We start from the raw sequence: 21,023 nt of genomic DNA, 5'->3' as shown, positions 1-21,023 counted from the left end.
TGGTGGTGAATGTAAGTTCTCATTCTGTGCTCATCGTGAGGCTGGGACTCTAGACCTCTGATTTCGAGGGGCTGCTACTGACAAGCGATGGTCTAGGTGCCCCTGCCTTCTGTCTGATGCTATCTCACGGCCCTCCCAGCTCTTCACTGACGTTCTCCACACTGACCTGTGGGAACTCCAACCTTCTGTTTCGTCTACACGGGCTGCCAACCCCCGAGTTGTTGGCATGGTCATTCCTCCCCTACCATTTAGCTCTTTGTAGTTACGTCATACCCTGAGGCCTTGCTCCACCCACCTATTCTCTTTGTTACAGTGTTTCCGTCTTCAAAGCTTTTCTGAGTGTACTTCGTCTGTCTGTATCCTTGCCCATCACTCTCTTCCCAGGAACAAGCTATTTAACAGCAGGAACCTTACTGTCTTGAAGGGTTTCGTTTTATTTTGATGTGTCTTTAAACTTTATTTTATAATAGGATGATGGAAAAATTGGATGATTTAAAAAGTAGAAGGGTTAGCTGCATTGTGGATTCTTTCCAATTGTGTCTCTTCTGCCTGAACTTAGAACTGAATTCAAAACATTTACAACTTGTAAATCCATAGAGGCCACTTTTTCTCAACATTGTAGGTGGAACATTTCTATTTCAGAGGAAATGATCTCAAATTAGATGTAAGAATATTTTTATAAGGGCTGGGAAACTGCCTCAGCGGTTGGGGGCACTGACTGCTCTTCCAGAGGCCCCAGCTCAATTTCCAGCACCCACATGGCAGCTCACAACTATTTGTAACTCCAGTTCCAAGGGACTGGACACCCATGTCAAAACACCAACACACACAAAAATAAATAAATTGAAAAACAAAAAAATGATTTGTTTTTAACAAAATAATATTTTTTTAATTTTATTTTTTCCAACAAAAAATTGAATTCACAAATAGTTATGATTTTAGGATCTCTCTCATTGTTGAGAAGCCCTTGAGACTTTGCTGCAGTATTGAAAATCAATGGTGCCACCAAAAGCATGGGTTCACTCTGCATGGCTGTGTAAGCCTCTAGAGCAAACCCAGTTATCTGATAATGGTACACGAGAGCTCCTCTAGACGGTTTTCAGCATGATACCTCACAAATCCATCCAGACAATAGGACCCAAATCTGGCTTAAAATGAGGTCAAGAAAGAACAGTTTTGCATCATCCATGTCAGGTAGGTGATTGTTTTTATGGGGTATTTTAGAGTTTGAGGAGAAACCAATGAGAAAGGTACAGATGACAGACCTCTTCTATGGGTAAATATCATAACAGTCCTTTGAGGCTGGGCATGTTGGCAAAGGCTATGCTTAATTGAACGTTTGGTCCAGCCGCTCCCTCCCGGACTCACAACACAGGTAATAAACAGCCGTCATTGCCCCCTTGTCTTGATGAAGTTGGCCTATGGCAGGTCAGTGAGCGCTACAAGAGAACGGAGAGTGTCATTACACTTGGCTTGGGAACACAAGATTCACTGTGGCAATAACCTTTCATTCTTTTAGCACATGGTATGTTTAGGTAAGTAATCAATATAGGAACTTTTGGAGCTAAGTGCTGGTTTTAACTTTTCCATGAGACAACAATTTCTTTTTTTTTTAATTTGTTTTTTTATTGGTGCTTTCTATGTAGGGGTAGCACTGCGGGACAGTCAGGGGAGATGGGTGCACACTCGTGAGACTACTAAATTTCTAGGCATATCAAATTAGCAGAATTATGAAATTATCAAATCTCTGAAAATTGTCAGTTAAGTTCGTTATAAATAGCAATGTACCTTTCAGAACTGTTGGGAAGAAATAGGAGTTATAGAAAGTAACTTTGCAGGGAGCTCCACGAGCAGTTCTTAGTTCCAACAGACTTACAGTAACCGCTAGCGTGGAAGGCGACATAGGTCAGCTTCCCATGCATGAGGTACGTGGCCTCATCAACTGTCCTCACGGGAGAGTTAACCTCTTTGTACTATGTCTTGAGTGTGTCTCAAGCTGAGGTACACACTCAGCTTTCCCAGAGGGGTTTCCTTTTTTTTTTTTTTTTTTTTTGGTTTTTCGAGACAGGGTTTCTTTGTGTAGCTTTGCACCTTTCCTGGAACTCACTTGGTAGTCCAGGCTGGCCTCGAACTCACAGAGATCCACCTGGCTCTGCCTCCCGAGTGCTGGGATTAAAGGCGTGTGTCACCACCACCCGGTGAGGGGTTTCCTTTTTAATTAACTAGAGGTACAGCTCATGCTGGAATGGGCCGAAGGAGAAGGGGGCTGAAAGTTCTGAGTCAACAGTGTTTTTCTGCTTCTGTCACTTGTAGCTTTTTCTTTCTTTTTCCTTTCTTTTGATCTTGTCATAATTATTCAACAGTAGCCTGGTTGTCATCAGCATCACCAGGATCACTTCCACCTCCGGAGTTTCCTACTTGCTTTATCTGACTTCAATATCTGGTCTTCACCTCTTAGAAGCATCTGTGATTGGCAGCCTCGGAGATGTTCCCAGCGCTTCTTCTCATTTAGTGTTTACTCGGGTGTAGCTCACTCCCACACTGAACAGGGCTGACCTATTTCATAGTGGTGGTCAGCTTTATGTATCAACTTCAGTGCACTATGAACGGATGCCTAAACAGCTGATAAGACACTATTTCTGGACTGGATTAGCATTTGAGAATTTGAACCTGAACCTCTAAACCCTGAGATTAGCATTTGTGTCTGTAAACACATCAGCCTGGGCTGGCATCATCCAGTTCCTTGAGCTAGAACAGGAAGGCTGAGGAAGAACAAATTCCTTTCCAGCCTGAGCTGAGGCAGCCATCTACTTCTGCCTTGAACTTGCTGTAGACATACCTGGTTCTCAGACTTTTGAACTCAGGTAAGGATTTATGCCATTGCCCCTGTCCCTGACCCCATCCTCAGACTTTCAGACTAGGGTTAAATAACACATCACATGTTCTCCAGCCTGCCAATGATAGACCATGAGGTTTGGTTTGGTTTTGGGTTTTTTTTTTTTGGCCTCTATAACTGTGTGAATCAGATAGCTAGACATCTATAGGTAGGTGGGGCAATGGATAGATAGATGATGGATGAATTATAGATAGATAGATAGATAGATAGATAGAGAGAGAGAGAGAGAGAAAGAAAGAAAGAAAGAAAGAAAGAAAGAAAGAAAGAAAGAAAGAAAGAAAGAGAAAGAAGAAAGAAAGATGGCAAATCTTTCTTATATTGGTGCTGTCCTAGAAAATTCTAATATATAGCCAATAGGCTATTTCAGAAATGAGTGAATGTGACCACAAAGACTGCATTCTGTAAAGCTTTCACTTCTGCCTTGCTCCGCGAATCCCTAGCTCTTGGGAAGCCATCTGCTTGATTCATTACTTTTCTCGTTGCTGGGACCCAATACCTAACAAGAGTAACGTAGTGGAGGCAGGGTTTGGGCTCACAGTTTGAGAGTAAAATCCATTCTGTGGCAGGAATTTGTGATGACGGGGTGTGAGGTTGCTGCCTCTCATATCTCAGTAGACCAGAAAATGGAAAAGACAGAAAATGGGGCCTGGTTATAACCCTAAGCCTCAACCCACTTCCTCCAGCTGGGCACCACCTTCCAAAAGTTCCACAACTGTGCAAAACAGAGCCACAGCTGGGGACTGAGTCTTTGAACACATATGCTCAAACCAGGACATTCATTCTTGGTTTCCATAGACTTGTGGCCATTCACAATGCAACGTGCACTCGGCTCAGCTTCTAGCATCCTCAGAGAATGAACATTCCCAACACTGTTTTAAACCCTTGTCTGTGAGCCCCTGTAATATAGACAAAAATTTATGTTTTCAGTATAGGGTAGCACAGACTATTTCTCATTCCTACACAGAAAGTAGCAAGGAAATACTGAACCAAAGCAAGAATGAAACCCAACAAGGCAAATAGCAAACCTGCAGCTCCGTGTCTGGCAGCTGTAACTCCAGTATCATGGCAACATCTGGGTTCCAACAGGCTTGGGTAGCCCTGTCCCTCCAGCCTACAGCTCATGTGGCCATTCCCTTGGACCAGCCACACTCAATGTCAGCAGCTTTTGTTGGTAGATGCCCTTTGTGTCTGGCATCTCCAATCTCCTAAGATCACTAGCGCATCCTAGGCTTTACTGAACTTCATAGCTATATACAAAAGCTCCCAGCTCCATGCATGGACTCTGACCCTGTCTTGCACATTGCCTGGCTCTGGCAGCTTCCTGAAAGATGGGCACAATCTTCCATGAATCTCTCACGCTTGCCTCTTGTGTGTCTACAAATACAGCACCATATAGACAATAGCAAGTTCTGCCGCCAGATGATAGCCTGGCCCCTCCTGTACCACAATCTCCAGTACCCTTTCCGGATCTCTATGACTGAACATAGCAAACACTTCTCTAGGCAGCTCAGCTGCCCAGAATGTTTTTTGTTCAGGAACACTATTTCAAGTGAAAGTTCTTAAAATAGGTTTGCACTGTTCGACCCTGGTGCTCTCTAGGGGCAGAGTCTTGTTTTAGGGCATCTTTCCTACTGTCTCCGTGAAAAGTGTGTGTACGGGAGGAGGGCTCTTTGATAACACTGAGCTCGTTAGCGGTTATGGATACTGTATCCCACCTGCCTTAGCCCCAACTTCTAAGCTCCCCACTTTCGTTACCAAACTGCACATTTTTCGTATTTGGGGGCTTCACTTCCTGCTCACTGGAAATCTGGCCAAGAGCAATTAGTAGTACAGCCATGCCAGACCTGAATGCCATTCGATCTTGAAGTTTTCCCTACCAAACAAATCAGTCTTTGTTTCCTTAATTACCCCTAAGTCAAGCTTTCAGGACGGAGGCAAAATGAAGCCAGTCTCTTTACCAGATGATAACTCTATTGGTCTCTGAAAGCACATGATCACAGTACTTCCTTCATCATCCTCCCTCTGTCTGTACTTCCTTCATCATCCTTCCTTCCTGTGTGTACTTTCTTCACCATCCTCCCTCACTCTCACTGGGATCACCCCTTAAACTCTGCTTAAACTTTCTAGGACCTCTCTAGCCTCCAGCCCCAAATTCTTCCACTTTTCCTTCTAAAAACCTAAGAAATACAGTTTTCTCCCAGCAGCCACCATGACCCCAATTCTCATTATCAATTTTATGTATTAGCTACTGCTCTCACAGCTGTGATCAAATACCTGATCAGAGAAAGTTAGGGGAGAATTGTTTGGTGCACCATGTGAGAGGCTAGTCCAGCAGGGAAGGAAAGGCATGGTGGTAAGGATAGCTCACGACTCTCGTAGCAGCAGTGTATGGATGCTTGCTCATTTTGTGGGCCAGAAAGCATAGAGAGGACAGGAAAGGAAAGAGCCACACAAAACAATGCCACTTGCTTTAGGATTAAATGGCCAAACACGTTAGTCCATAGAGGCCATTTCACTGCTGTGGGATAATGTTCTTGTAAATTGATTTAATAAAACGCTGATTGGCCAGTAGCCAGGCAGGAAGTATGAGCAGGGTGAGCAACTAGGAAAATGCTGGGAAGAGGAAGGGCAGAGTCAGGAGATGCCAGCGAGCCACCCAAGGAGCAACTTGTAATGGGACGCAGGTAAAGCCACAGAACATAGGCCAGCCTGGGCTACCAAGTGAGTTCCAGGAAAGGTGCAAAGCTACACAGAGAAACCCTGTCTCAAAAAAGAAAAGAAAAAAAGCCACAGAACATGTGACGATACATAGACTAATCTTTATGGGCTAATTTAAAATAAGAGCTAGCTAGCAAAAAGGCCTGAGCCATGGCCATGCAGTTGTAATTAATATAAGCCTCTGTGTGTTTACCTGGGGGACTCGAACGGGAGAGATTTGTCCCAACCACTGGCAGGCCAGGACACAGGAAATCTTCTGACTACATTTCACATTCAAATCAAGACATATAGGGACTCCTCAGCACTACTGTGGTGAGAAACTGAGGTCTCCAGCCCACACCAACTCACTGTTACAGGAATGTGACTTCTTGGGACCAGTAGTCCAGCTGTAGTTGAGTGTTTGGATGACTGCTGCCCTAGCCAACACATTGGCTGCATTTGCATGGGAAAACCCTCCAAACAACCCAAGTAAGCTGCTGCTTCCGGTTCTTAACCAGAGACACTGGATGAGATGCTGTTTCCTGCTTTAAGCTGGTCATTTGTCACACAGCAGATGGTTAGCCTCAATTTGACAAAATCTAGAATTACCTGGGACACGGGCCTCTAGGGATTATCTTGACTGCGTTAATTGAGGTAGGAAGACTTACACCCATTGTGAGTGGCCCGGTTAGTTCCCACTGGGACTGTATAAGTAAAGAAAGGGCTGAGAAGTAGCATGCATTGATGACTCTCTGCTTTCTGTGGATGCAGTGTAACTAGCTGCTTCTGCCTCGACTTACCCCCATGATGAACTATACCTTTGAACTGAAAAGAGACCCCTCCTACCTTAGGTTGATTTCGTCAGAATATTTTTTCACAGCAACAGGAAAGAGAACTACGACACCATCTGATCTGTTACTTGACTTCTTTGCTTTTGTGTGTCTGTCCCCACTAACTTACACCTGTAAGAAGACCGGGTTCTCCCTCCCTTTTGTTCACCAAGGAATTCCCAAGCACCTAGATAGGTAGTGTTTTCCAAAAAAAAAAAAAAAAAATAGTGCAGAGGATGGCCTAAGTAATAGACCAGAGATCCTATCTGGGTCAGACTTTTCTCCACAACCTAGCTTGCTTGCCCAGAGCTGTGGGCTTCCTCACTCTTATGCATGTTACTCTGGGTTGTGTTCCAGACAGCAGAGCACCTGTTAATGGTGATATGATTAGATTTAAGACCGGATCTCTGCTGGCTTGCAGTTAATAATCAAACCTGAGAAATAGGTGACCACAGTACAAAGCAATACTGAATGTGTCCAAAACTTCCAATGATCATATAGCTTCTTTTGAATGAAAATGGGTGCTATGGGTCCTTGTTGTTTGACAGAGTCTTTTTAAGTAGCCCTGGCAGGCTAGGACCCACCAGACTTCTTGTGTTTTGTGTGGTATTACCTCTTAATACTGCTAAAAGATCAATAATTTTCAGGGGGAGACATTAGAACCATAGCATTGTAGATGAAATTCTAATTGGTCTTATTAAATAAGAAATACAGAGGCAAATGCAGAGTTAAAAGCCCAGAGATCTACCTGTAGCCAAGAGCCAAAACCACCTTATCTTACCACTTGATGCCGTCCTTCCCCTGAGAGAGAAACCTTCTTCCTGTGTTCTGTCTTTTTATTGCCTTTCTGTTCTGCCTTCTCATTGGCTCTAAACACAACCACATGACTTCCTCCTCACTGCCTGTCTATACAGACCTCCAGGTCTCTATGGTTGGTACTAGGATTAAAAGTTCAGGTCACCTTGCTTTGGATGTGTCCTTGACCACAGAGACTCTGCTTGCCATGTAATCAGATTAAGGGCGTGGGCTACCACCGCCTGACTCCCACTTACGGCTCGGCTCGCTGTGACTTCTGATCTTCAGGCAACTTTATTAACATACAAATAAAATCACATTTCAGCACAAATAAAATATCACTACTTAGCATTCTCCAGTTCAACTCTTCTTAGTGTGAAGCATGTAGAACAGTGAGCCATGAGAAGAAGGCTTGGAGAGACATTGCTTGTTATTGCCATGAAGCTGTGAACTAGAAGCTATCCACTCATTCACCAAAGAAACAGTGGAAAAAAATGCACACATTATGTAACAAGGAGAAATAATAACCCACAGATACAAACTACAAACAAGCGACTCTCATAAAAGTAATATTTATCAAAAGAAGCTAAACACAAGAGAATGTTGTACCTGATCTCCTTACTGTAAAGTCCCAAAAAAGCAAGATTGACCTATGGTGTTCTAAGTTAGGGAAATGATTTCATTTGGGGAAGGGGTAGTAACCAAAGAGAGCAATGTTCTGTTTCTTCATTTTGCTGATGACTGTGTGGGTGGGTTCCGTTTCTGGAAGTTTACCAAGCTGCATAGTTATGGCTTGTGCTTTTTTGTGTATGCTGTGTTCGATGACAAATTTATTTTTTTTAAAAATGTACTAGTAAGGTGATAGCATTGGCAGTGAGGTCGATTTACTTAAATTTGGAGACATGAGACACTGTGGAGTTTCAGAAAGGAGCAGATGAACTCAAGGCAAAGCATTTGAAGAAGATAGAAAGAAATTGGTATGTGGAGGTGAAGAAGAGGATTTATTCATTCAGTCAAGTATTTTATTTTTTTAATAATTTATTTTTATTTTATTTGCACTGTTGGTGTTTTGCTGCATGTACATAGACTGTGAGGATGTCAGATTTTGGAGTTACAGACAGTTGTGAGCTGCCATGTGAGTGCTGGGACTTGAACCCAGGTCCTCTGGAAGAAGAGTCAGTGCTCTTAACTACTGAACCATCTCTCCAGTCAAGTATTTTAAATCCTTACTGTAGGTCCCTAACCAGGGGAGGAAGACAACAAAAGTGATTGGGGTTGATAAAAGCTACATAGTCTGGGAATCTTGCCTCATTATGCTGGGTGGTTTGCATGCCTTATCTAATGTTAACAACAATAATCCATCTGTCTTAGTTAGGGTTTCTGTCGCTGTGAAGAGACACCATGACCACAGCAGCTCTTATAAAGGAAAAACATTTCATTGGGCCTGGCTTACAGTTCAGAGGTTTAGTCCATTATTGTCGAGGTAGGAAGCATGGTATCATGCAGGCAGACATGGTGCTGGAGAGGTAGCTGAGAGTTCTACATCCAGATCCAAAGGCATTAGGATGAGAGACCCTGGGCCTAGTTTGAGCATGAGTCCTCAAAACCCAACCCCAGTGACACACCTCCAACAAGACCACACCTACTCCAACAAGGCCACACCTCCTAATAGTGCCATAGTGCCCCTCCCTGTTGGCCTATGGGGGTCATTTTCATTCAAATCACCACACCAACCAAGAAGACATCCATCCTTTTCATCCCCCAGTAAACACAGGAACCAAGATAAGCCATCCAGGAGGAAATCCTTCCTGTTCTGATGTCTAATGCTTGTTCTTAATGCTCATTTGCATTGAAAGATCTGTGTGGTAAAATTGCAAGTGAAAGCTAGAAGAAACTCCAGTGCTGATGTGTCAAAGAAGATGATACAGGAAAAGGGTCTGGTTCTACCAGCATGAAAAGATAAAGAAAATGGTTCATGGCCTGGAAGTAGATTTAAAGACATAAAAGTCTTTCTTTTTAAGAAAGAGGCCAGATGTTCTGTAGAGGCCCATAAAGGTTTCCTAGTGAGATCTGAGTTTGCTTCACCCAGCAGGGCTGCAATAGGGAATAGCTTGACCACGTGCATAGTTACCAGGTGATCAGAAAGGGTCTGCACTTGACTGTGCTAGGAGGAGGTCTTTTGCACCACCCCTTGGCATTCCTATAACAAGTCCTTTAGAAGAGATAGCAGGAGCCGGTGGATAATGATCCAGGCCCTCCCAAGGCTGTCCTGTGTTTCTATCTGTTTTTCTCCCCTCTATCCTTCTGTCTAATATCTCTTATCCCTCACTCCTCAAGCGTACCCTGTCGTAAAATGTGGGAGCCGGTCTCCCAGCTGGGCTCCTACAGTGTTCACAGGAGGAGCAGAGGCACAGGTGAAGCAAAGGTGCCTGAGTGCTGCTTGGCAGGAAGAGAAGGCTCCTGGCTGCCCCAGTACAGCCTTCCACTCAGTGCCCTGTTGTCAGGCCCCCTCAACTTTCCTCCTGCATGTATCTGTCATGTCCAGTCCCTCAATCTTTCTGGACTTAATTGCTTTGTAAATGAGCTTAGGATCATGCCAGGATTGTGTGTGATGCAAGTATTTATAAAACAGTAGGAAAGGGGCTGGCAAGATGGCTCCGTGGGTAAAGAAACGTACCTGTCACTGAGTGTGAAAACCCAATTTTGATACTACGGACCCTCATGGTGGAAGGAGAAAACTGATTCCTGCAAGTTGTCCTGTGACCTTCACTTATACATTTGTGGCATGCATGGAGCATGGATGTGTGTACATGTGTTTGAGTGTGTGTGTGTGTGTGTGTGTGTGCGTGTGTTAATTTTTTTTAAAAGATATCCAGGCATGGTAGCACATACCTTTAATCCCAGCACTCAAGAGACAGAAGCAGGAAGATCTATGAGTTCCACAGCCTGGTCTACAAAGTAAGTTCCAGGACAGCCAGGGCTACATAGTGAGACCCTGTCTTGAAAAACAAAAACAAACAACAAACAACCCCAAAAGACAATAGGATGGAAAACTGCCTGTATATAAAATGAGTTGTATCTTCCTCATCCTAGTATGTTTTGGATGATTTCACTATTAAAAGTAGCAACGTGCCAACTCACACTTGGGATGATTTTAAGTGAAATAGTCATTAATTTGTTCTAGTTGACATATGAAAGGCCTGAATTAGTGAATTAATCCTATGTGAGTATGATATGGCGATCCATCCATCTTGTTACTCTGTCATCCTATGGCACTTTTGGCCTCATGGTAGCTAATGCAGTCTAGCCAACAGGACAAGGAAAATTGTAGTTAAAAGTTTTCTCCAGTCCTGCCTGGCCCTGCAGTCCTACAGCCGCTTATAAAATAATCACTCAGAGGCTTAATATTATTTACAAACTATATGGCCTAAAGCAGGCCTCTTGCTAGCTAGCTCTTATATCTTAAATTAACCCATTCCTGTTAATCTATGTTTTTACGTGTTCTGTAGCTTTACCAGTCTGCTGGCATGTTGTTTCTTGGGCATTAGGTTGGTGTCTCTCTAGACTCCACCTTTCTCTTTCCTGTCTCTCTCCTTGGATTTTCCACCTGCCTCTAAGCTGCCTCGTCATAGGCCAAAGCAGCATATTTATTAACCATTGGAAACAACATATATTCACAGCATACAGAAAGCTATCCCCCAGAAGAAAATAGGGTATGAGGAACACTTTTCCTTTCTTGACTGACTTCTGCTCACCCCTCATCCTCCAGAAAACTGGAAAATAATCTATTTTGGTGACAGTGTGCTCTGTGCTGTCAGAGGCCAAGGTTAAGTACTAGGGGTAATTCATGTCATAGTTTGACCTCAGTAAAATCAAGAATGTTGAATTAATTGAGTGTACTGTAGCTGATTACTCAGCTCTGGTCTTTATAGGGGTGCTTGCTTCTATTCCTCTATATTAAATTATAACACATATAGAACTTAAAAGTGAAACTATAGAGGTGAGATTTTGCTGATTTTATGTAAACTTACAGGAATATGTAAGCTTAATGTTTTTTGTTCTTTTGTCCACTAAAATTAATAAATCCTCTTCTATTCCTCCAATTTGTTTCAGTGAAATCAAGTTCTTACAGGCTTATTTTTGCATATAATGCTAAGTGATGATCTTCTGGGTCCCAGGCTTAAAAGTTTTATATCTTCATAATGAACAAAAGAAACCCAGATAGAGATAAGGATGTCCTTCCTAAACAGCAGGAGCAGGAAATGTAAGGTTCAGCTTCACAGAGCTATGGAATCTCTTTTGATAAGATGCTAAATTAAGAACATACAGGACTTGACAAATATAGCTCAGTGGGAGAGCACAGGACCAAGTATACATGAAGCCCTAAGTTCAAATTCTAACCCTCACCACACACACCCAACACTCACAGTAGGACAATGAAAGGAAGAAAACAAAAACATCAGTTGTGTTTGCTTGTGCAATATGCAATACTAAAATTTTCCTGATCTATATACTAGTCTTCTGTTCTCGCAAGCAGAATTTGAACAAAGGGATTTTGCAGAACTCTTAAAGACTTTTAAAATTTTATATATATATATATATATATATATATATATATATATATATATATTATACAACAAAGATAACCCTCAGAGAGAAGCTTTAAATTCTAACTAGTTGATTTCCTTGGTAGTCAGTTGGCTTGGTGATGATGCTTAATTTGCATGTCTGAATTGCTAAAGAATCAACACACTTGTAACTGCACTGTGAAGACAGAAGTGAATCATTGGCACATTTTTTTTTCTACATGTAAAATGGGAAAAATGAATTCCTTTTACATTGGTTAATTTCTTGTTTTAACAAAGGAAATGACTTGTGTATACATGTGGACTTTTAATATTCAATATCCTTAGCATCAGGAACTCATATTAATATTCTTTTTTTCCCATATAGACTGTCCTTCATCCACCTGGGTTCAGTTCCAAGGCAGCTGTTACATTTTTCTTCAAGTAACCACCAATGTGGAAAGCATAGAGGATGTCAGAAACCAGTGTACTGACCATGGTAAGGAACTTTAAAAATAGTAGTGATCCTAATATCTTTTAACCGTGTTCCTAGAATTGATGTGCAGACAGTGGAATTGGCCATACACTTTCTCCCTGGTTGGAAGACAACACTGCTCACATTGGAGTGACAGAACCGTAACCACACCAGTATCTATTCAGTGTGTGCGCTGTGAGAGTACCACGTGAAAGACACTGACTCCAGAGTCAGAGAACCTAGAGCAGTGGTTCTCAACCTTCCTAACACGGCGACCCTTTAATTCTGTTCCTCATGTTGTAGTGACCCCCAACCATAAAATTAGTTTGTTGCTACTTCATAACTGTAATTTTGCTACTATTATAAATCATGATGTAAATATCTGCATTTTCCGATGGTCTTAGGTGACCTCTGTGAAAGGGTCCCTCAACCCCCAAAGGGGGTGCTACCCACAGGCTGAGAACTGCTGGCCTAGAATAAGCCTGATCTCATCTGCTCACTTCTCTCCAACAGAAGACAGTCCTTAGTATTTATTGCACAGCAAGTCAAGTATGGTATGGGAAGAAATGAGGAACTTTTTCTTAAAGAATCTTTTACCTGAGTTTTAGAAGTTACTTTTTAGATTTTACTGGCCCAGAACATCATGACAACCTTAAACATGTAGGTTATCAACCTACACCTATGTGTCATTTGGACCTTTACTGTGGGGGGATGCATTGCTTGCCACATACCTTTTTTCAACAATATTAGAGCTAATTGTGTGTTCTCTCTCTCTCTCGCTCTCGCTCTCGCTCTCGCTCTCTCTCACACACACACACATACACACACACACATACACACACACACACTTTTTGGTCAGGGACATGGGATGGAGAGAGGAAATGGTTAAAATCAGAGCTATCCATTTAACTTAGCTTGTAAAAGTTGCTGACATGGAGAATCCAAGGCATAATAAGATTGATTACACTTTTTAAATGTTTATTTACTTTCTGTGTATTCATATTTTGCCTGTATGTATGCATGTGCACCACATATGTGCCCAGCGCCTGAGAAGGTCAGAATCGGGTATCAGACCCCCAGGAATTGGAGTTGCATATGGTTTATGAGCTACCATCTGGGTGCTGGGAATTGAACCCCAGTCCTCTGCAAGAGCAACAAGTGCTCTAACCCTTGAGCCTCCTCTCTAGTCCCTACATCGTTTTATTAAATGAAAGTTAAATTTAGACAGGCTGAGCACTCTGTATGCAGACAGACTGAGTGCATTGGTTTTCAATGACCTCAAAGCCTATGATGAACTTGGTTACAAAGCTGGGTAAGAATTCAGTTAGTGAAAGAAGACTACTTTAAAATGTATTTTCTGGAAAACTCATTCCCACACCGAACCATGCCTGGCATTGTGCTTAAGCACTTCGGTTTCCATGGCTTTACCTATCAGAACAAGCCTATCGAGCTGTATATTTAATTCTCCTTTATCAAAACTCAATTCAGTTGTTTGTTCAAAATCACACAGATTGATGATAACAGAAGCCGAGATTCGAACCTAGGCCTGCTGCTTGAGTTTGCCCACAAGTGCCCGTCTGTCCTTGCTATCTGTCGTCTCTGTCTCCGTCTCCGTCTCTGTCTCCGTCTCTCTCCCTTTCTCTCTCTCTCTCTCTCTCTCTCTCTCTCTCTCTCTCTCTCTCTCTCTCTCTCTCTCTGGACTGCTCTTCCTTACCCAGGGTCTGATAATGTGACAGTCTTCAAAGACGCCTGCCAACAGTATGGTCCTTCCTGGTCACTCGCTTACGTCTTACAATCTCTTTGCCCTCCCTGTGATTCTAGGCTGGTCTTTGTGACTTGCTTGCTAAATTAAATGCAAGTCATGTGACCTTCTGGGACACCTGTGGTCTAGACCCTTAAGAAGACTAGCAAATTTTCTGGAAGCCAAGAGAAGACATTGATTCGAGAAGGAGGGAGTAATTAGAGCGTTAATGCCGCTAGCAGCTCAGCAGGGTGGGGATCGAGAGCTCATCTTTGGATGCACGAGTGTGGGTGTGTTAGGATTCACACGGAAACCTCTATGCGCCTCAGAACAAATTCCGAACTGGAATAGATTCAAGAAAAAAAAAAAAGCAGGAAGAAAGGCCGGGAGGGTGAGCGTAGTTGACTCGTCTCTTGGTGAAAAATCTAAAAGGACACCAGCAGCAGGCCAACAATGGTACACGGTGAGAATGCGTTTTAAGGTGGCAGAAATTCCATCAGCTTGTCTTAATCCTATAATACAGTTCTTAATGTTCACCCACAATTTACTCACAGTATCAACTCACTGTAATATATATATTATATATATGTATGTATGTATATATATGTATATATATGGAATTCCTAAAAGCAGAGTTAATGCAAATTACCTTCTTTGTATTCCAATTTCATACTGTGTAACAAGCTAGAATTATTTTATAGAATAACAACAAACAGGAAGCCCACAAAGCCTGTAGCCCGCCGAGTTGTTTGTGTGCGAGTGTGGGCAAATGCCGAAGACAGTCTCCCCTCCGGTGTGGTCCTCACCTTCCATCTTGTTTGACAGGGTCTCTGATTCGTCACGGCTTCATATGCCAGGCTGGCTAGCCTGTGAGCGTCTGGGGGATTCTGTCTCTAGCTGCTGTCTAATCCTAGGCACTCTGCGGTTCTGGACCTGTGTTACGATGATCGGTGTTAGTGAGTCCTGGGGATCTTGTGTCTAACCCTAGGCACGTTGTGGTTCTGTGCATGTGTTATGATGATCGGTGTTAGTGAGTCCTTGGGAGCTTGTGGGACAAGCGCCTCACCCACAGAACCATCTCCTCAGCTCTGGGGTTCAAATGTAACAATTTACTATTTACACAGCCAGGTGTCACCCTTCCCTGTAGCAAGGACTCCAGACATGCGCCACACTCTCAGCAAAATGCCTTAAAAAAAAAAAAAAAACCAGACTGATTTTCATGATGCACATTGTCCAGGCTGGCCTTGACTCTTGCCTCAGTTTCCTGAGTAGATAGGATTACAGGCATTTGCCATAGGACCCCGGCAACATTTCTGTTGTTTTGAGGGTCCCCCTCGCACCCTGGGTGTGAATATTGAGGCCAGGTCCTCAGGCACGTGGAGTACATGTGTTCCGGCTGTCTCACTGGTCTTCTTTGGTTAAAGGTGTGCTTGGTGTGACAGCTGATAAACTAGGTGGGCTCTTTGTCCCCAAAGACACGCTTCTGTTAAGACACATTCTTTTTTTTTTTTTTTTTTTTTTTTTTTTTGCTTTTTTGAGACAGGGTTTCTCTGTGTAGCTTTGTGCCTTTTTCCTGGAACTCACTTGGTAGTCCAGGCTGGCCTCGAACTCACAGAGATCCGCCCGGCTCTGCCTCTCAAGTGCTGGGATTAAAGGCGTGCGCCACCACTGCCCGGCAAGAAACATTCTTTAGTGAGATCTAGAACCATACAACCTTAGGGTGAAATAAGAGCTTGTGGCATCGGTCTTTAGTTATTTAAAGGTGCCCTTATTTCCATGGTAGAACTGAAAATCCACTGGATCATCTCATCCCACTTTCTTCTTGATCAAATTCCCAACTCCATTCCTTAGAAATGCCCTGCCTACCTTTAATCCCATGTGGGAGGCAGAGGCAGGCAGATCTCTGAGAGTTCCAGGCTAGCCAGGGTACATAGTGAAGGGGGGTGGCGAGATGGGGAGAGGCAAGGAAGTATCTGGGTGTGGTGATGTTCGCCTATAATACCAGCCCTCAGGAGGCAGAAGCAGGATGATCAGTGGGTGCAAACCAGGTTGGCCTACACAGTGAAACACTGTTTCAAAAAAATAAGGGCTGGGGGCATACTTCAGTGGTTGAAGCCCTTGCCTAGCATGGACAAGACCCTTGAGTTCAATCCGCAGGGCCACTGGGGGCAGGAGCTGAAAACATAGAAACAGCACTGTGGTGGCTAATTGGGGTCATCAACTTGACTGGATTGAGGGATGCTTAGAGATTCGCTTGAATTCACCTGAGCTTACACTGTTCTTAGGCGTATATTGGGCCTTTGGCCCCGGATGTAGGACCCGCATTAACAGGTCTTTTCCTGTTCTAAGGGATCTTGGATTTAGCCACCATTAGCTTCCCTTGGCTCTCCAGTGTGCCAATGGCCATGAATGGAATTTCAAGCTCTTTGATCCTGCAAGCCTATATAATAAATCCTCTCATAGAAAAATAAAATAAAATAAAAACTGCGATTTCTGAAAACCTTCTAGTACAACATGTTGGAAAACTATAAAATTATACTAAGTATATTTAATTAAAATCATATTCCTTGCAGAAGGAATAAATGGAAATATACTTTTATTGATTTTGTTGAAGCGCCACAGACTTCTGTGTGTTTTTGACTGTCATCGTGTACATAGGCTGGCCTGGAGTGTCTGATCCTTCTGTCTCTGCCTCTTGAGACCTGGGATTATAAGTGCATGCTGAGACTTCCTGCCCACATTGCACATAAACATATTTATTTCCCCTTGGGAAGTCCGTAGCTGCTAAATGGTGTTGACTTGTTGGCTTTTGGCGACACACACACACACACACACACACACACACACAGTTTCTAGTATGCTGTAGGGGTTTATTTCAAGGTAACTTAGTAGAATAGTAATTTTTCAAGTCCTAAGAGAATTTTAAAATGAGGTTTCCTTGAAAACCATTGTCAGTCTCTGTTTTAGAACATAGTCTACCTGGAAAGCCAGGCTGGCTGTATATATTGTATATACTTATTGGATAGTTTTTCTTGTATTAGTTATAAGCTTTTTTTAATTTTAGATAAAAAGAGAGGAAATGTGGTGGTATTGTGTTCCCCAAAATATTGTGTACCTTAATAAACTTATTAATAAACAACCGTGCCTCACAGCTTCCTCTTTCTCAGCAATTTATAGTAGTTATGTTTAGATGTAAGCATAGATTTTAATAGTGTAAACTATAGTAGAGGCTGCGAGCCATGAAAAGCCACCAGCTATATTAATTAGCTCATTGCCAAGCCTTCCCCCCCTTTTATTGAAAATACAGCCTTTAGAGTTATCAGATAAGCAATTGTTTATTGTACACAAGCAAAATTGGCCCCTGACTGGCTTCCTTTATGATGCAAATGTATTTTCTTGAGCAAATTCGGTAAAATTAAATTGAAAACACAGCACAGTTTTGTGGCTTGACTCCTGTTACTTGTTTAGAACTCTTATTGGGTTTCTTGTTGAAGCAAAGGAAGGATTTGGGACTTTTTAAATTGAAAAATTTTAAATTTTAAAATAAGATAAAAAGGGAGATCACTGAATCTACTTTTTAAAAAGGAACTACTTGTTTTAAATTAGAATAAGTAATGAAAATTTTTTTTTTTTTTTTTTTTTTTTTTTTTTGGTTTTTCGAGACAGGGTTTCTCTGTGTAGCTTTGCGCCTTTCCTGGAACTCACTTGGTAGCCCAGGCTGGCCTCGAACTCATAGAGATCCACCTGGCTCTGCCTCCCGAGTGCTGGAATTAAAGGCGTGCGCCACCACCGCCCGGCGTAATGAAAATTTTTTATCTGAATTTGTCAAATGTTAATGGACTGGACATTATTTTATATTAATGGAGATTTTTGTCTGAATCTGTCAAATGTTAATGGACTAGACATTGTTAATGTAATTCTTGACTGTATATATTGTATATACTTATTGGAGATAGTTTTTCTTGTATAAGATTTTTTTTATTTTAGACAAAAAAGGGGGGAATGTGGTGATATGTTCCCCAATATATTGTGCACCCTAGTAAACTTATCTGGGGTCAGAGAACAGAACAGCCACTGGATTAGACATAGAGGCCAGAAAAAGGTGGCACACACACCTTTAATCCTAGCATTCCAGAGCCAGAGATCCGTCTGGATCCCAGTGAGTTCAGAGCCACACTGCAAATAGCCAGGCATGGTGACACACGCCTTTAATTCCAGGAAGTGATGGCAGGAAGCAGAAAGGTATATAAGGCATGAGGACTAGGGAATAGAGCCTGGTTAAGCTTTTAGGCTTTCAGCAGCAGTTTAGCTGAGATTCATTCCAGATGAGGACTCAGAGGATTCCAGTTTGAGGAAACAGGATCGGCTGGGAAGTTGGCGAGGTGAGATGGCTGTGGCCTGTTCTGTCTCTCTGATCTTTCAGCATTCACCCTAATACCTGGCTCCAGGTTTGTTTTTATTAATAAGACCTTTTAAGATTCGTGCTACAGTCTTGTGTATAAATGATGTCTTTTTCTGAATTAAAAGTGTATTCATTTCAAGGTTATGGATGTAGTGCAAGGCTTTAGGTTTAATCCCCAGCACCCACCTCACCCTTAAAACACAAAGTCTTACTGATTTGATTTCTTAAAGCTCTTGTGCATATCTAGAAATCCCACGTGTTTTTTCTAATAATCTCATTTACTTCCCTCTACAAATTCCCATTTAACAGATGAATTAGAAAGCTAACAATATTAGTATTCTTACTTTGGGCCATAGTGGTGTTTTGTTTAGGATCATAGGTCACTATGGTAATTTGGGAAAAAATACTGTAACATAAGTCATTTCTTAAACCTGCTATTGGGTTTATAGAAAGTAGGTAACATTTATTTTTAGGGGACCCTAGAGAGCTATTTTTACGGTATTCCCAGAGCTTTGTGCTAATTTACTTTATTTTTGCTAAAATTATTCATGTAGAGAAATAAGTGAATAATAAAGCTGGTGAGATAGGTCAACAGGAAGAAGCACTTACCTACTATGTAGGCCTGACAACCTGAACTCAGTCCCCAAAACTCACGGGTCTCACGGTGGAAGGAGACAATTCCAGAGTTGCCCCTACCTACACATGTGTGCACATATGCTCAGAAAGATATCTCTCTCCTGTTTGCACAATGATATCGTTCTCTCTGTCTGTTTGTCTCTCTGTCCCTCTTACACACATAGACACACACACACAATTAAATAAAAAATGGCAGGCTGGGCATGGTGGCACACACCTTTAATCCCAGTACTCAGGGAGCAGAGGCAGGTGGATCTCTGTAAGTTCGAGGCCAGCCTGGTCTACAAAAGCAAGTTCCAGGATAGCTAGGGCTGTTACACTGAGAAATCCCATCTTGAAAAAACAAAAACAAAAACAAACAAACAAATAAATAAATAATGGTCAACACCTCAAACTAAGCTGAAATCTGTAATATATGCTGTCTATTGTAACAAGCGTTTTCAATTTGCTTTTTATGAGAAAAGAGCTGTGTCATCATTCAGAAAAAAGAAAAAAACTATCAGATTAAATCTCATTAGGTGGTATTACTAATAATGTGTTGTTAAATAATTTTGCCTGAGCACATATATTCCTTGGGGATTCAAACTGTCATTTAAGAAAATGAGAGTGTATCTTATTTGCCACATACAATAATTAAGTCTCTATAGTACTTAGTTAGATTATAGAGCTTAAAATATTAAAGTTCCATTGACTGCAGAAAGATCAAAGAAAAGGACAGAGGAAAAACCCTCATTTCTGGATACTGAAGAACCAGCCTGCCTCCATCTTAGGCTTAGAAGGCATCTTATAGTAAAGACAAACTAGGTTCATTCCTGGTTATGATTAAACCTGTTTCTCAAGATCTGGGCTCTGCCCCACCTGTGACCTTAACTACAAGTGGTTCTGTACTGCCTGTTCCAGAAAATGGCAACCTTATCTTTGCTGTTATAACCATCTTGCAACCCTACCTTTGTTTCAAAAGATTGTTATGACTACATGCTGTTATGACTACCTTGTCTTAACCACCTTGCAATCATGTCTTTGTTTCAAGGGAGTCTAATTTGTTATGATTATAATCTGCTCATGTAACCCCATCTGTTTCCCCACCCCCACCCCCATTTGGAAACCCCCTATCTCTGAGCTATAAAAGCCTTGTCTTCCTCATATCCAATGCTGACCCCTCAAACCCTGCCTTAGGGGGAGGCAGCCCACGTACATGAATTAAAAAGCTTGCTTTAATTAATTTGGCCATGATGATTTAGGTCAGTGGTCTGTTTCTTTCCCATCTTTGGGATTAACAATACCTTTTGTACTACCTAGGTTTGTGTCAACTTGACACAAGCTAGAGTCATCAGAGAGGAGGGAGCCTCAATGGAGAAAATGCCTCCATAAGATCTGACTGCAAGGCATTTTCTTAGCTAGCAATCAAATGGGGAGGGGCCCACTGATTGTGGGCAGTGCCATCCCTGGGCTAGTGGTCCTGGGTTCTATTAAAAAAAAAAAAAAAGCAGGCTGAATAAGCCATGAGGAGCAAGCCAGTAAGCAGCATCTCTCCATGGCCTCAGCATCAGCTTCTGCCTCCAGGTTCCTGCCCTGCTTGAGTTCCTGTCTTGATTTCCTTCAATGATGGACAGTGATATGGAAGTGTAAGCCAAATAAACGCTTTCCTCCCCAACTTGCTTTTTGGTTATAGTGTCTCATTGTAGTAATGGAAACCCTAACTAAGACAATTCTATATGTTAAGTATTTCTCCTGAGGATTTTCCTAGAAGAGCAGTTTGGTTGCACTCCACCATTAAGTACTAGAGTAGATTATTAAAAGTACATATGGCATTTAATAGACAGGAGGTGGTATCATCAGCTGGCACTGATTAAAAAAAAAAACAATTTTTTGTAGGTTGCTTTTAGAACATTTATTAAAATATTTCTATGGGTTAATAGAAATAGCAAAGAACCAAAGAATTAAAGTACAAGCTATGTAAAATCCCAACTAAAATCCAGAAGTGTC

General features: G+C 42.1%; 1 protein-coding gene across 2 annotated transcripts in view; it reads left to right on the top strand.

Annotated features, from left to right (window-relative positions):
• LOC114692807 (CD302 antigen) overlaps window positions 1-21,023 on the top strand; it is a 127,076-nt gene that overhangs the window by 93,155 nt on the left and 12,898 nt on the right. For both annotated transcript variants that reach the window (XM_028868908.2, XM_028868842.2), the window contains one exon: window positions 12,172-12,282. In XM_028868908.2, the coding sequence (XP_028724741.1) occupies window positions 12,172-12,282 (111 nt within the window). The remainder of the gene's footprint in view (window positions 1-12,171; window positions 12,283-21,023) is intronic.

The sequence above is a fragment of the Peromyscus leucopus genome, chromosome 4 (assembly GCF_004664715.2).
Source record: "Peromyscus leucopus breed LL Stock chromosome 4, UCI_PerLeu_2.1, whole genome shotgun sequence".
NCBI lineage: Eukaryota > Metazoa > Chordata > Mammalia > Rodentia > Cricetidae > Peromyscus > Peromyscus leucopus.
Note: the sequence above shows the minus strand (reverse complement) of the source record. Positions and strands in the feature narration are given on the sequence as shown.